The 16,302-nt window shown below is 32.2% G+C and overlaps 1 protein-coding gene across 2 annotated transcripts; it reads left to right on the forward strand.

Moving 5' to 3' along the window:
* Nucleotides 1-1,068: 1,068 nt before the first annotated feature.
* Nucleotides 1,069-13,161, forward strand: Capa (cardio acceleratory peptide capability). Of its 2 annotated transcripts, XM_089644639.1 has the most exons (5): nucleotides 1,069-1,239; nucleotides 2,534-2,554; nucleotides 6,348-6,464; nucleotides 10,512-10,739; nucleotides 12,484-13,161. In XM_089644639.1, the coding sequence occupies exons 1-5, from the start codon at nucleotides 1,182-1,184 to the stop codon at nucleotides 12,594-12,596; spliced, it is 537 nt and encodes a 178-aa protein (XP_089500765.1). In that variant the 5' UTR covers nucleotides 1,069-1,181; the 3' UTR covers nucleotides 12,597-13,161. The 2 variants fall into 2 exon arrangements, with proteins under 2 accessions (XP_089500765.1, XP_089500766.1); XM_089644640.1 differs by lacking the exon at nucleotides 2,534-2,554.
* Nucleotides 13,162-16,302: the final 3,141 nt, after the last annotated feature.

Consider the following 16,302-nt stretch of genomic DNA (forward strand, 5'->3'; position numbering starts at 1 on the left):
TGATTTTTACGGACGATTCCTTAACGGTTGGAGTCAGTGGGCCATGTCATTATTTTATTTCAAGCCCGACTGGGCTTTTACGTGTTTATTTTTCTTACACTTTTCTAGCACATGTAAATGAGCTCAAAATTAATAAAAAAATATAAAAAATACTTCATTTGAAAATGGTGTGAGTCTTAAAAGAGTGTGCGAAAAAGAAGAAAGGCTTGGATCTAGGTACCTGGCTATTCAGATCTCGCCATTACTGACCCCTCACATACAAGATGCTACAGCTCCATACATTTTTTTTCACTCATATATTATCTACTTTTTTAATTGTTGTTATTTACATTTTTTGCTTTTGTTGTGTGTCACCTACTCAATTTATTAAAAACCAACCACCCCATATACCGGAAAAAATCATATTATTTTTTTACTATCCATATTGAAGAGATTTCAGGCAACACCTTTGAAGCAATACCCTATTAATATATGTATTTATTTATTTAATTAATTACATTATTTGTATTTCGCCTTTCAATCTTTAACAGTGATTCCACACATAAATTTATACACTTAATAAACTTCCCCAAACGAGAGTTTTGCGCGACAGCGTTGTTTTTACACCACTGACTATGTGATGTTAGATAATCCTAGACTTACACCGTTACTTTTTTTCAAGATCTCCTCACCGCAAACAAGTCGCGATGTTATTTGGAAGGGCAAAAGAAATATTAAGAGATACTTAATTTGTCAATAGAATGTTAATCTACTGAAAACCATTTAATAAAGCTTTGAAAACTTGGGTTTTATATTAATAATATGTTTTGATTTTTATATTTTAATTATATTTATAAAATTTCACGTGTCAGTTCCACTAATAATGTGTTGTACTAAATTTCCACTGAAACTCATGAAATCTGATTGTACCTGTTGTACCGTCAACCAAACGAGCTTCAAGCAATCTACGTTAACGTGTACGTAAAGATTTCGTCGGGAGCAAAAAGCGTGTTCACATCCGGTGGAGGGAGGCTGTGGCGGAGGTATAAAAAGCCAGCATCCCTCAGAGCTTTCACAGTTGACCTGCGGCTTCAGTTCTAGAGACACCCAAGAAGCCTTCATTTCATCCCCGAAAACCTTGCGAATTTTGTAAAAGTTTTAAGTTTAATTTTTGTTGAGCTGAAATTTTTAAACCAGCTAAGATGATGTTTGTAAATATTGTGCTTTTGGGTCTGGTAGCTGCAACAGTTCAAGGAGCAGGTGAGATTTTTTTAAATAATAATATATCTACATTAATTTAATTTATTTGTGTTCGTATATTGCATGTTTTACATAATTTTTCTCCATTACCTCCAATAGACGAAAAACTATTTCATTAGTCTAATTTTTAAATTTCAATTTGTTTCTGTATACACAATTTTTTGTAAGTGTTAGTCATAGTCAATTCTTTCTCAAAGAGCAATTATCTCATAGCGGCTTTAAAATGCTAAATTAACTAAAATACTACTAAAGTACTTGTAAAATTTAATTATGTAATATGTTCAATAAGTGATAGGAGAAAGGAAATATCTTCTTTTAATAATGATTGTTCGTAATTTTTTTAAAACCTTTTTTCGTTCTTTGATGTTTCCTTTACATCGCGTTCATATTATTATCACAGTTAAATATGTATTGCTGTTAATATTATAAAATTACATATATATTCGTGATTATAGTGATTTAAAAAAGATTGATTTTATGATGTTTGCTTATATTTATTTATTTACATTTACATTCATCTATTGATGTCAAAACATTTTATGTCAAATTTGATCCGCAATTAATCATAACCACATTCATATGTCTATATGTGTAAAATATATTATATTATGTTCTCATTTTCAAAATCACAATATCAAACACGATCACAAAGTCAAACAAATTTTAAAAACAACTCACAACTCAAAATTTAAAAAAAAACGGGAAAGAACCATTCAAATTCAAATGCAATTGTTGAAATTTTATCCATTCGACAAATGCAAATTAATCAGAATCCCGAAGGATTTTATTCCCAGTATGAAAACTTTCCCATACCTTTCATACTGATTGAATTAAATAGTTTTTTAAAACACATATATAATAACTGAAGAACTAATCAGTTGAATCAATAGGTTTTAAATATTTCTGGGACATTTTATTTCAATGTTAAACAAAGTATGATTAACTATTAAAACCATTTCACCATTTTTTGTTGTTTGTTTTTGGGGTGTTATGCCGTGTTGCGCTAACTCCTTCTTTAGCCGACGTTTCGGACGGCGTTGCAGTGTCCATCATCAGGGCAGATCCGGTAGATCCGAAGATGTGACTACGATAGATAGATAGTATGAGATAGATCTACCGGATCTGCCCTGATGATGGACACTGCAACGCTGTCCGAAACGTCGGCTAAAGAAGGAGTTAGCGCAACACGGCATAACACCCCAAAAACAAACAACAAAAATGCTTTTGGCCGTGAGAATCTAAAAACTTACCATTTCACCATTGTTCATGTTTCCATTCATGCCGTATCACGCAGCTGTAAGCAGTAATGATGATGGTAAGTTCTTTCAATCATATCGCACTTATTTATGCATCACACTTGTAATTATTTTCTATAAAAATAAATTTAGAATAACGAACATTGTATGAATTATAGGAATATTTGAATTCCCCATATTAACATCATTAAAAACTGATAATGTTGTTTGTACGATGATGGAGAACTTAAGATTGTGGAAGATTGAACTATCGAAGCCTGGGTGCGAAGCCGACGCGACGCTTTGAACCCCTCGGCAACATACCAGAGAAAAATATTCACTCAATATGTATGAACCGCCGCCCGAGAACCATTTATTGGGAAAACAACACCTCAGCCATAGGTCACCCCAAGTAGATAGGTACGTTTGGTGACTTAGCAGAGGTACCTGGGTTCATGGGGTGAAGTTTGTCTAGACCTTGGCGGGTGATACACCTGGAAATACTTGTTGAAAGAGTCCTTTTGACCTCTCCAGCAGGACTCTTTCAACCCATCACTTTTCACCGTAGTGGGATTCATACGTCCGTCACTTGTGGACATACTGGCCATCAGACTCCTATCCGACCATCATTCCCTTTTATTTCCTAGAACTTCCTCTCCTTTCTTTATTTAAAAGAACCCTCCACAAAGCATCCCCAAAAATGAAATAGGTGTGGAGTTAATGTTAAAAAAAACAAAGGCGCTGAGCTGCTCGTTACTGCCGCTGCCGTTTTTTGATGGCCTCATTGTGATATACGTATTTAAATTTGAGTCGGTGAGAAATGTCGGGGGTTCAAATCCCGCACAAGACTTATAAAGCTAAAAGGTTAAAATATATAAATGTGGATAAAGCAAGAAGTACATCTCCCCACATATGTACATTCCTTCATTGGTAATTAGTGTGTATTAATAGATTTTTGATAATTGAGTTAATAACAATATTTAAGAATTAGTTTAATTCTTTCGCTATCACTTATAGAGCAACAAATAAAACCTCTTATTAACGTAAGTTAATTAATTAGTATTTTTTTTATAAAACTAGTAATTTATTTTCTTGATAAGAGATTTATCAAAGTTTAAAAATATTATCCACCCAAAAACCATGGCTGCTTTTAAAAGCGTTAAGGTAAAAGATTGTATGATGAAAGTTGGGAAATAGCTATAATAGTTGTGGCTCATGTTTGACTTTAATTTTTTCAACAATTAAAGTCAAACATGATAATTTAAAGAGAACGTACGCATTCAAATGTTTAAAAAAAATTGTACATGTTGTAGGTATAAAGTCAATATTTTTTCACAGTCCTCCTTACCAGGGTTTCCTGTTTGAGGCGGCCTTTAGTTTTTAAACTTTGTATTTAGTTTCAAGTTGTCTTTATATCGTCTTCATAATGTTTGTAAGTTGAATATCACTTTGTTCTCTCAGCCATGTTTTTACTTTTGTTTTAAATATATTAATTTCAGTTATTTTTTGTTTGATTTCGTAGAGCATTGTATAATTTCGTAGAATAGAATTTAATATTAGGTAGAAACTATTTCTAGTACAAAGATACTTAACAGTTTCTGTAATCCATTTTTTTATTATTCCGTGCTGTCACAAAAAAAATATGATATATGTTGATTATTGGATTTCACCTTATATTAAAATAGATTTGGTATGTGTTTAAAGAATCAATTTTCATTTATTTTGATGTTCACAAGTGTAGTGAACCTCAAAATAATAACTAGGCACGTAGTTGTCATAGATTTCGACATTTGATACAATTTAAAAGCATATCATTCTAGTATGTAGTTATTAGGTAGTATTTTTTTTTTCTTATTAAATACGTGAAATATATTTTTGATTTATATTTTTTTACATTAATCCATATAGCAGGCAATGAGGAAAATAATTTCCCTCATGGGCTATGTCATCTTTGGGGATGTTGTGTGGAGGGTCTTTATGGAGAGGAAAAAGTGAATATATGAACTGAGAACATTTCCATATGATGCCTGTGCTCTAAAGGTTTCAATATATGAAACAAACCGCCCGTTTGAAAAAGAGTTTTTTTTCAAGTATTTTGGGAATATGGAACAAACTGTTTTTTTACTGTTTGGGAAATTTCTAAGCACCTTCACGTATGATTGAAATTACATTTTAGTTGCATTGAGTTAAATTCCGGGATAGGCTGTGCTAAATTTCTTGAAGCCATAACTTACTGTATGATTGTTTTTGCGGCTTCAAAAAAAACAGTTTTCAACAATGATCAATATATTTTTACATATACTCTCAATTTTTTAAAATCACAATCGTATTTAATAATTTTGTTCCTTTCACTGAGAGCTCCTTTGTAACGTCTCATTCTATTACACGCATCGTTTGTGAAACAGAAAGAGAAGTTAGAAAAGAGCTATCAGCGGTACGGCTTTAACAGTTAAATTCTAGAAATAACACTCAAAAGGGCACCCAAAGTAAATTTAATTCGAAAAAAAATTGTTTCAGTTTTCACAAAGTAACATTTCTCCATTTCAACTTTCAAAACCAACAATACCAACTTTCACGCAGTAATATAAAATTCTAGACATGTCCACTTTATACTTATTCGACAATAGAGCAAGAGATGATTTTCCACCATATATTCAGATTTTTTCCTTTCGAACTTTAAACTCTAGAATTGAAAAACTTCAATCCATTTTGCCGGGAGATTTTTATTGTTCCCAATAGGCCGCGGAAACTTTTACATACAAATAGGTATCTGAAAGTTTTTCAATACGTAGAGGTGGAAATATTGCAGTACAATTTTCAGGTAAATTGACAACACAAATATTTTCACATGATATCGAATGATAGTCTACCTTTTATATCACCTGCGAGGGTAACATATTCCGAAATTGAATAACAACAATGTTTTGCAATTTATGTACGATATCGTACTCATATATTTACGGACGGAGAGCAATAATATGAAAATAAAAACGATGGAACCCAAACTATATACTAGTTTTTGAAGAAAACAAAGGGAATAGAGATCCTGCCACATGGTTTGTGACTAATACTTCTACTTTTCTGTATTTCATTATAACCTTACACTGCACTTTTCATAATAATTTATTTACTTTATTCGCACCAGCTTTTCAACACTCATTTTCATTTACAACGTCAGTGTCTATATATTACTGGTATACAGGTGTCCGAGGGTAAAGTGAACTAACTTCAGGAAGTCATTCGACATGATGGTGGAAGTTTAAAAAAAGATTTATTTCGATATTCCACTATTTTTTCCCATGCAAAACTATTTTTTCATTTTCCATAGATTTTTTTTCCATGAAAACAATTAAACTTTTTAACCTGAAACTTTTTAATATACCTCCGGACACCTTTAGGTGAGTTTTTACAAAAACGGCGGTATGCAAATCTTCCAAATTTTATTATTAGGATTTGCGGCATTTGGTGACTGGAAAAAATTTCAAAAAATTTTTTGAGGATAGTATTTTTAATTCTGAATTTGAAATATGAGATCGAAAAAAACCAGGTCACAGTGGCCAAGTGGTTAGAAGCATTGTCCCGGTAACACAGAAATCCTGGTTTTGATTTCCAGTTGCCACCGTTTCATTTAAAAAAAAATTGTGTCTCATTTTTTTCAGATTTATTAGTAATATCTTATCTTACAGTTATATTAATTAACTATTATTTAAGGGAAATCTGCAACTCATAAAAGTAGCACGCCATTATTTTACGTCATTGTTAATGAATAAGATGAAAGAAGATTTGAAAATGAATGGAAATTGAAAAATAAAATTATCGTGTTTCTTGAAAAAGCCTATAATAAGGGGTGTGTTTGTTTCTTTGATGTTACAGCGGTCCAGTCCAGCTATAAGGCTCGCAGGGGAGGCACTGTAGGGCTGTTCCCTTTCCCAAGGGTAGGCAGAGCGCAGTTCGGAAAGAGCTGGCAAGTTGTTCCTGAAGAATTCTCAGGTAAATATATTTTTAAACAAATTTCACCAAACCTACATGAAACGAAACATTCTTTCAATCTTTCGAATTTTTCCATAAAGAATTATTCACATTAGCTGTATCGAGGGTACAGTTGGATACGTCGAATATTTTTTTATTATTGAGTAATATTTTGATTTTTAAAAGGTGTATTTTGATGCGACAGCAAAATTTAAAAACGGAAACTATTTGAAATAGCGCTAAAGATAAATTTTCTTAAAGCTAAGCTTAATGCTAAATCACTATTTCGATAAATCTTTAAAACGAATTGGTGTACATTATGAATACCAAAAATTTGCTTTAGATAAATTGAAGGTTTTCCTATCGTTTCGCTTGAGTAGAATACAAATAAAAAAATTAAAAATTACCCAATTAAAAAATGTAAATGTAAACTACTAAAAAAAATATTTTTTCAATAAAAATGTATGAACGTGTAAAGGAAACAACTTTTAAAAATACGATATTATAGCTAAGATTATCTGTGACAGTTTCATTTGGTTAACTTTTTTGCTTTCTAATAAAATTATTTACAAAATTAATAAAAAACAATTTTGTGCTTGAAATCGAACGTTTTTAGATTTCGTTTGTCAAGCGATTGTAATGCCTATTACCTACGATATAAGGTATACAAGAATATTCACATTTTTGGCTTGTAGCCTCCTCTTAAGAAGTTAGATATCACTCTTCATTGACTGAGCGTAGCCATGTCCTATTTGAATTTAGTCGGTCTATAAATTTATCTGTACCTAAACAGTAGACCTCGCATCCAAACGAGTATGTCCTATATTTCTCATATCTAATAATCAAAGCCAAAATTTCCTTCGGAATCATAAGATTTGTAAGTAGGTACATTAATACCTACCCACTAGATTATATACCGTATGTGTATATATTTTTTTTTAATTCAAAAAAGGAATTACACAATTTGGCCAAAGAAACAAAATCATTTTCTCCTTGACAATTCCATTTTCAAAATATAGCTTATCAAATAAAGCTTTGTTTATCAAGTTTAAAGCATCCAAAATGAAGTAAAAATAACACGTCTTCCCCTAAGACACCCTTTCTACCTGTTTTCTACCCCCCAACCTATCAATCTGTTACTTGCATATTATACGGTATTTTTACACAAGGCTTATACTATGGGTGATTTATTTCCGCGAAGCCATTATCAGTAGTTTTAACAATCTACATTTGCCTTTTCATTACGTCAGTTAACATGGACAATATTAAGTTGATTGAAAGATTACAATCTGTATGGATGAAATACGTGGATCCCACAATTTTAATAATTAAATGATTGAAGTCATCATTGAAACAACATTAATATATAATCATCAATCATATTTATGTACGTATTTGGAAAAAATGCGAGTAAAATTTTACGTACCACTGAGCTATATGCCAACCTTCAGACCCGCTAATTTTCTCCACCATTAATATAAAGAAACTTTTGTAAGATTCCTTTGAGCTATTTAGTTTGAACCTAGAGGTGATGGGTTTGAAACTTGACTTGTAAACAGAGATGTGCTTTATTTCAAATAAATCCATTTCAAATGGATATGCAAAATGCAAAATGGGTATTTTCCATTTTGCATTTTAAATTTTTTTCTAAAAACCATTTTGCATTTTAAATGATTCTCTCAGTGCATTTTCCATTTTAAATGCTTTTTTGCAACATTCTTCCTACTATTTCCACTCATCTTTTTTTCATAAGCCCCAAATATCAGTCGGTCCTCAACCTCGCTATGAGAGATAATTTACATTTGTCAAGTTGCTCCCTAGTAGGAGCCCTGGCAATTGAATGATACCATTACAAAAAATACCGAACATGGGACCATGACGCTGTAATATTAAATGAAAAGCGGCGCTATACAAATTGTCCAAATATTATTATTAGATAGTAGTTTCTATGTTTTTACGTTGGCAACATTAGTCCCGCGCAATTTTTTTGTGGTTTCATAATCTGTAGTCGTGGTGTTTTTAGATTTACCATCATGTAATATGTTTGTTCTACATTGATGTCCATTATTAAATACAAAATTGTTTAAAAATTCTATAATTATTTTAATTGTTTGACCGGAGAAACCATTTTGCATTTTCAATGCATTTTGAAAATAGGTATTTTGCATTTGAAATGCTTTTCTAAAAACCTTTTTGCATTTTGCATTTTCAAATGGAAAAGTTTTGACCCATTTCTATTTTGCATTTCAAATGGTTTTGGTTACCCATTTTGCACATCTCTGCTTGTAAATAATAATATCACTTGCACCCGTTTCGAGAGTGGAAAGTCATTTAACATTGCTCTGAAAGACCACCATTTAAAATCCAAATAATTGTTATAAATATAAATCATAAGATTTTCAAGTAGGTATTCACATACCTACCAACTTAAATTTAAACATTATTTATATATATTTAAAAAATGCAAGAATAATACAATTTGTTCAAACTAATCTCACTATCTCAATGAAAATTCTTTTTTCAAACATTCTTCTGGCAGGTAGGAAAATTGAAAAAAATAGAAATTAGCTAATTAGAAAATCCAAATAAATACTACGATTTTGCATTTGAAAAAAGAACCATCGAAGAGGTCAAAAAATGTTGAAACGGAAACGGTACAACAAATTTGCAAACGCACGAAAATTCAAACCGGTCGTGTTAAAACAGAACTTCGTTCTCAGTCATTAAAAATAAATTACAAATATTTTTTAAATGCTACAATGGTGTTAGTAAAAAGTATTTTTTCTGCTTAGCAATTTGTAAAAATTTTTTCAATATTATTTTATACTGTTTTTATATGTGTTTGACAACTCCTGAACCTGTCAAAACTCCTACAAGCCTGTGATGAAAAATGAGAAAATTAAAAGAAATTGTCATTAATAGCGGTTCTGTTATAGAAATAAAAGCTTAATTAATCTAAACGACTTTGTACTGTGCCAACAATCACATTGGTCATTAAGGTAGTAGTATTAGAAAATACACAATACATTAAAGCCTTATTTGTATGGTGTTGTGACGCAATGTATTAACGGGTGAGGATTAAAAATAGCTACAATAATTTATTTTATTACCAATTAGATACACAGTAGTTCACGGTTGTATAAAATTTAGCTTATTTCCAGGACAGGTGGATATTTCTTTCAATCAGTTCCATGATTGAAAGAAATATCTACTTAATTTAACCTAACCTACTTAACCCAGTTAATAAAGTTTCTGTTCATCACTTTCCATGGCTTTATATAACTTTTTAAAGATGTGATGAATTATCATTTTGATTATATATCCGGTCACCCTTTCAGTCAGTCCATTTAAAATAAATATTATGTTCACCTGAGTAAAAAATAGGGGTAATCATTTTATAGATTTATGAATTAATGCTTATAAATAGGGCAGGGGAAAGTGGTAGGAAAGGAATGAAAGTGGTGGAAATGAAACTTTTGGTAAGATATACATATACAACCCTTTTGACACCAACCAAAGTGGTAGATACTTTCAGTATCTCCCTGGTGAAAGACGGACATTCAGAATCTAAATTTTGTTTGATATGGATTTATCCATTTTTGGTGACCAGATCTGAATAGGCAGGTATATCCCAAACTTCCTCGTTCACTAGTCATTCCTTTCCCAACTCTCTTCAGCTTCTCCTAAATTACCCCAATTGGAGATGCCAGATGCAGTGGCATATGATAGAGAGTACATCATTATGACACCTCGTCCCGGAGACATGTAATTGTACTGTAAAATTGTGTGAATGATTTACAAGAGTGATAGGTCAGAGAGGAGCCCATTTTGACGAAATTAATAAATATTTTTTTGACGTTAAGTTTTCAACAGCTTCCATAAAACGACGTTTAAAAATTAAACCCTTATTACGATATGCTTTGAGATTTCCTTTTCGTAACTATCTACACATGATGATGAGCAGTGCATCTCTACCTGAAACGTTTACTAAAAGAGGATGAAGCACAACACTACGTAACACGGGGATATGCCAGTGCACAATCACGATAATTATTTTCTTTCCACCAGAACTCCACTCCGATACCAAGCGCCAAGGACTCATCCCCTTCCCTCGTGTTGGTCGTTCCATGTCCCTGGAGCCACAGGTCGGTCAAGGCACCAGATGGGGGGCCAACGGAGACGCCGGCGGCGGTATGTGGTTCGGCCCCAGGCTCGGCAGGCTGTCCAAGAGGAACGGTCTCAACGGACTAAACGGACTGAGCGAGTATGCTCCCTGGACCATGATTGCTTTGAGAGGTAAGGAAAGCAGAGATCCTACGAGATCATTTGGACAATGATCCCACAAAATGTTAAAAGTGTCAATATTTTTTACCCCTCGGGTATTTTTGTATACTGAGACGAACTCACAAAAGTCGTCATTTCCTTTTGTTATACTGTGAATTGTAAGATTTAAGCAGTGTTTGAATAAGGCAATACTTCGCTTTGCATTTTCATCTAAAAGTTAACCATACACTTACAAATAATTATTATCATATATTTTCCGAAATTTCATCGACCATAAAATTTTGCATTTTTGCAAAAGATTTGTAAAAGTTTGTGAATTTTTTATTAATTATTTTTTATGTGAAACAAAAAAAAGAAACTGGCAATCACTTTTCTAATACGTTCGTCTGATTAAATGTATTTTGAATTTTTGTATAAAGTGGTATTTCTATAGTTAACATGAAAAACAATCGGCAAACGACAAAAAATCGCAAAATATTTCTTCTATTTTTGAAATCAGAATTTTAAAATTTTTAATTACACTTGTCCATTTGTAATTACAAAATTGAAAATTATTTTTTATCTGCTTCCAAAAAATTTATTTAATTTTAGTATTCATCCAAAAACAGAGAATCTATATTTTTTATTTAATACATACATTTTTTTTTCATTTTTACAAGAATATGTATATTTATATATATGTATAATAGATATTGATTATATTCTTAGATTTGTATATATGTTTAATAGATATTGATTATATTCTTCACTAGATCTTGTGTTGAGGCTGACTAGGTTTTGGAAGTTTTCTGCGACTTCTATGTTTCGATTTCATGTTTTGGTTAAGGTTTTCCAGAAACTTCTACGACGATGTTTTAAATATGCTAGTAAGTTCTTTATCCGGTAGCTCTTTAAGCCAAGATTTAATGTCCTTAATGTATTTATTTTTTGTTTTGAATTGTTTGATACTAAGTGGGAGTTTGTTTTATACCTTTACTGCTAAACATTCAGAGCTTCATTGTCCAAACGTAGAGTTAAACTTTGGTGTATTTAGTATCTCTGTTTGTTTGGCTCTGGTTTTATGAGTATGTAAAGTGTTTGCAAATATTTGAAAATTAATGTTATCCAGGACTATTTCTAAATAAACCCGAAATCTCAAAATACATGAGGGGCTGATTAAAAAGTTTCCCAATGTTGATAATGTTGATGAAACAGTACATGATACTTTGCCATATCTCTCAATAATGTCAAAACCTGATGACTCGTCTTTTTATTTCAGTCTAAAAATAAACCGACTAAGAGTCTAACCGACTAATTTTATAATACAACTCCCCATAGAATTCCGATGCCCTGCTTCGAAAGCCTCAATGCAAGTTTCCTACAATATAAAAAGTACTCGACCAAATCGCACAATGTAATATTTGTTAATTTATCGGTGAGTCTGAAAAGCATCGCGTCACGAGATATAGAGAATAACTTAACAACCCAACTCGGTGTAAATTTGTTACGAGATAATGTTGTTATTTTTTTTCTTAAACAATATTTTTGGTTTCGGCGTTAATTTTAAAATTCCTGACTAAATAATACATAGTCGATTATGATAAGCCTTCTGGTACTCAGCTTTTCATATAGACCGTCCTAAAATACCTCCAGTTTATTAGATTATTGGCAACTCGTACGCATTTGAAGCAAGATGTTATGTTTAGGTCATCAGCCCATCTCAAGTGATGTGGACGAGAGAACTTCTATTTATATATTTTTTGAATTTTCTCTGCAGAAATGACTTCCCAGCGCGACTTCACTCCTCGTCTTGGAAGGGAATCTGAAGAAGCTGATGACATTGATCTTGACCAGGACCCCAACGAGCAAGATATTGCGAGAACGGTCTAAACAAAAAGATCAACTCTTAATCCTAGACCAGCAACCGACCTGGACATATCTATGCAAACCCAAACGCTTCGCTTAAGAATCCTCAATAAGCCGATTATAAACAATAATATTAAAACAGTATGTAATTAATTCAATCACTTCTGACTTTGACCTTGGCCACATATAAATATTAAAACATCAATTTTACGAATGCCAATAAAATCCAAAAATAAATTGTCAAGCGCTTAAGAATCCATTAGGCAAAGCAATTATTTTAGTTAAAATTACAATATTAAATATTCAACTTATTTTTTATGATTCGAAAGAGTCGTACGCTTTCTAGCAATTGGAAATAAAATCAAATTAATAACAATAAGCTGTACCAAAAGATAATAATAAAATATACCTTTGTTTAATAATTTATAAAAGTTTTTACATCATTTTTGAAATAAAATTGTATCGATTGCTTTGTTGTTTTGGCATGCTTATATAAATTCATAAATATTCATTTGCATGCACCAGATAGTCAAAATTTACGAAGAAAGAGTTTAGTTTAAGAAAAATGTATATAAATATTGTTATTAACTTATTATGACTTTATGCTAATGTCTAGTTTTCTTTGGCTGGGTTGAAAACCTTTGCGATTTGTATTCACTAATAATATGATTCGCAAAATAAAAAACTAGATTTTGGTATAAAGATTTACAATTTAATCTTAGCATATTGAATTAATTGTGTACTTAGAATACTGAATAAAGATCTAATTTATGCATGAGAGTTTTTATTTTCATTAAAATTATTAATGTTATTACTTCAGCCACATGGTATAATTGTATGGGGTTGAAATATTCCCCGTGTTTAGCCTGAAGCCTTAACTACAGAATACATGATATTTTTCCCATTGTTTTCTTTCTTATAATCCGTAAGTAGATATTTCCATGCTGGAAAAGGTAAACAAAATAAATAGAAATTATATGGTTAGAAAATACATATTATGTGTCTAATAATATCTTTTTTTTGGAGTAGGCTTTCCCACTCCAGTTTTCTGATTTTGATGGCTGATCTGAAGTTGAATTCTCATTTGCGAACAAAATTTTAATTAATTTTTCGAAGAATAGTTCTTCTGAAGGAAGGTTTTTATTTTGACATGATATAATTACTTTGTTTGGTTTTGGCGAATGGTAGCAGAACTCGGGGACGCCCGAGAAAGACATGGCACGATCAAGTGAATCAGATACTTGAGCCGGGCCATGTCAAGAGTCAGAATAATAGAAGAGTTTGAATAAGACGATGTATGAATGTGAATGAGGCAAGAAGTGTGTGCCAATACCGAGTTGTTTGGAGGTACATCCTCTCTGCCTACCCCTGCAGGGAAATGGTTAGTTAGTTAGTTACTTTATTTACACCACTTTATTAGAAATAAAATCTACTTGTTTCGAAAACAATGTTCTCTTCATTGGGATGAGTTGTGTAATATAGTTTAACATTGGTAGAGGGCAAGAGAGTGGGGAGGTGGAGGGAGCAACCCAAATCGGCAGAAGCATTAACGAAGGAGAGGAAGGGGTTGGGAGTGGTGGGATTTAATTGGGAAATAATATGTTCGTTTATAAACTGCTCTTTCATTGATGGCGCTAATTTAATTATTTTAAGAAAAAACACTTTTAAAGTTATACTTTAAAATATTAAGATGAATAATTGTTTGTTTACGCATGTTTATACAAGAAAAACAAGAACATTGCATTTAATTTTTGTTTTTATTATTATTATTTGAATGCCATTAGAGTCCCAACCGCCTGAGCCAGTGAGACTAAGGGCCCGTTCCCACTTCCGTTTTCAAATCGGAGGCGTGTCCCGTTTTAAAAACGGATGGCCAATGGCCCTGTTCACACTACCGTTTTAAAAACGGACCATACTCTACGAAAAAAAATAATTGTCGATTCAACAAAAACATGTTATTTGCTCATTCTTCAGTAATGGTGCGCAATGAACGACGATGAAGCTCTTGTTGTCATGTTGTACTTATTAAAAAGAAGGAAAAAAGTGAAAAGAAAATTTTGGGTACACCCAATCATAGCCGAATGATTTTCTGTAGGAATTTTCCAAGTGTTAATTGGTGAGTTGAGAAGTGATGAACTAAAGTTCTTTAATTATTTTAGAATAATAATGATTGGATTATTTATATAGCGCCGTTTTCACCATGAAAAATCACCTCAAGGGCGCTTAATGGCTTAAGAGAATGTCTATCACTTCCTTTAACCATCTACTGAAATGAGTTTCAGAGAACTTAACATATCAAAATACAAAATTGAGAAAGTGCATTTGTCCTGAAGAAAGGCTATCGATATTTTAAAGTAAGAAAACAATAACAACTCAAATATTTTTTATTATGTGTTTATTAAAATAATAAGCTCTTCCGTGCATCTCATTAAAGCTTTAACATTTAAAAAAAGTAAACTTAAAAAAATAAAAATAAAAATTTTGATGTACAAAAGTTGTGTACACCAAGTGTTTTGTTTTTATTTAGTTAAAGATAAAATATTACCATACTCTTTCTTCGACCAGTGGTATTAAATTTTCGGGATTTATTTCCTTATCCATTATTGTAGTTTTGATTTATTTACTTAACAAAATAACCAAATACAAGCACGCAGCGTGCCTGCTTCCTTGCGACAGGGAGCGGGTGGGGAGGGGTCGGGGTTTGGCGGGGACTCTGCCGGAACGACTGGACGACAAGTGTGAACAGCTCCATACAACACTATGAGCGAGCGTGTTCCGACACGATTTGAAAACGGACGCGCTGCGTAGGCGAGCCATCCGACAAAAAATGTCGGATCCGTTTTCAAATCGTGTCGGACAAGTGTGAACAGCTCCATACATCCACTACAGCCACTAGGGCATCCGTTTTTAAAACGGGACCCGCCTCCGATTTGAAAACGGAAGTGGGAACGGGCCCTAAGGGCCAGGGCCCGTTCCCACTTCCGTTTTCAAATCGGAGGCGGGTCCCGTTTTAAAAACGGATGGCCAATGGCCCTGTTCACACTTCCGTTTTAAAAACGGACCATACTCTACGAAAAAAAATAATTGTCGATTCAACAAAAACATGTTATTTGCTCATTCTTCAGTAATGGTGCGCAATGGACGACGATGAAGCTCTTGTTGTCATGTTGTACTTATTAAAAAGAAGGAAAAAAGTGAAAAGAAAATTTTGGGTACACCCAATCATAGCCGAATGATTTTCTGTAGGAATTTTCCAAGTGTTAATTGGTGAGTTGAGAAGTGATGAACTAAATTTCTTTAATTATTTTAGAATAATAATGATTGGATTATTTATATAGCGCTGTTTTGACCATGAAAAATCACCTCAAGGGAGCTTAATGGCTTAGGAGAATGTCTATCACTTCCTTTAACCATCTACTGGAATGAGTTTCAGAGAGCTTAACATATCAAAATACAAAATTGAGAAAGTGCATTTGTCCTGAAGAAAGGCTATCGATATTTTAAAGTAAGAAAACAATAAACACTCAAATATCTTTTATTATGTGTTTATTTAACTAATACGCTCTTCCGTGCATCTCATTAAAGCTTTAAAATTTAAAAAAAGTAAACTTAAAAAAATAAAAATAAAAATTTTGATGTACAAAAGTTGTGTACACCAAGTGTTTTGTTTTTATTTAGTTAAAGATAAAATATTACTATACTCTTTCTTCGACCAGTGGTATTAAATTTT

This window comes from Hesperophylax consimilis, chromosome 21 (assembly GCF_061612785.1).
Source record: "Hesperophylax consimilis isolate HC1 chromosome 21, BYU_Hcon_1.0, whole genome shotgun sequence".
Taxonomy (NCBI): domain Eukaryota; kingdom Metazoa; phylum Arthropoda; class Insecta; order Trichoptera; family Limnephilidae; genus Hesperophylax; species Hesperophylax consimilis.

What these genes read in the sequence shown, in the direction of transcription:
- Capa (XM_089644639.1), top strand. Translation starts at nt 1,182, where the DNA reads ATGATGTTTGTAAATATTGTGCTTTTGGGTCTGGTAGCTGCAACAGTT. An exon ending in TGCAACAGTTCAAGGAGCAG is followed by an intron (nt 1,240 to 2,533) that starts GTGAGATTTTTT and finishes CGTATCACGCAG; the next exon opens with CTGTAAGCAGTAATGATGAT. An exon ending in GACCATGATTGCTTTGAGAG is followed by an intron (nt 10,740 to 12,483) that starts GTAAGGAAAGCA and finishes TTTTCTCTGCAG; the next exon opens with AAATGACTTCCCAGCGCGAC.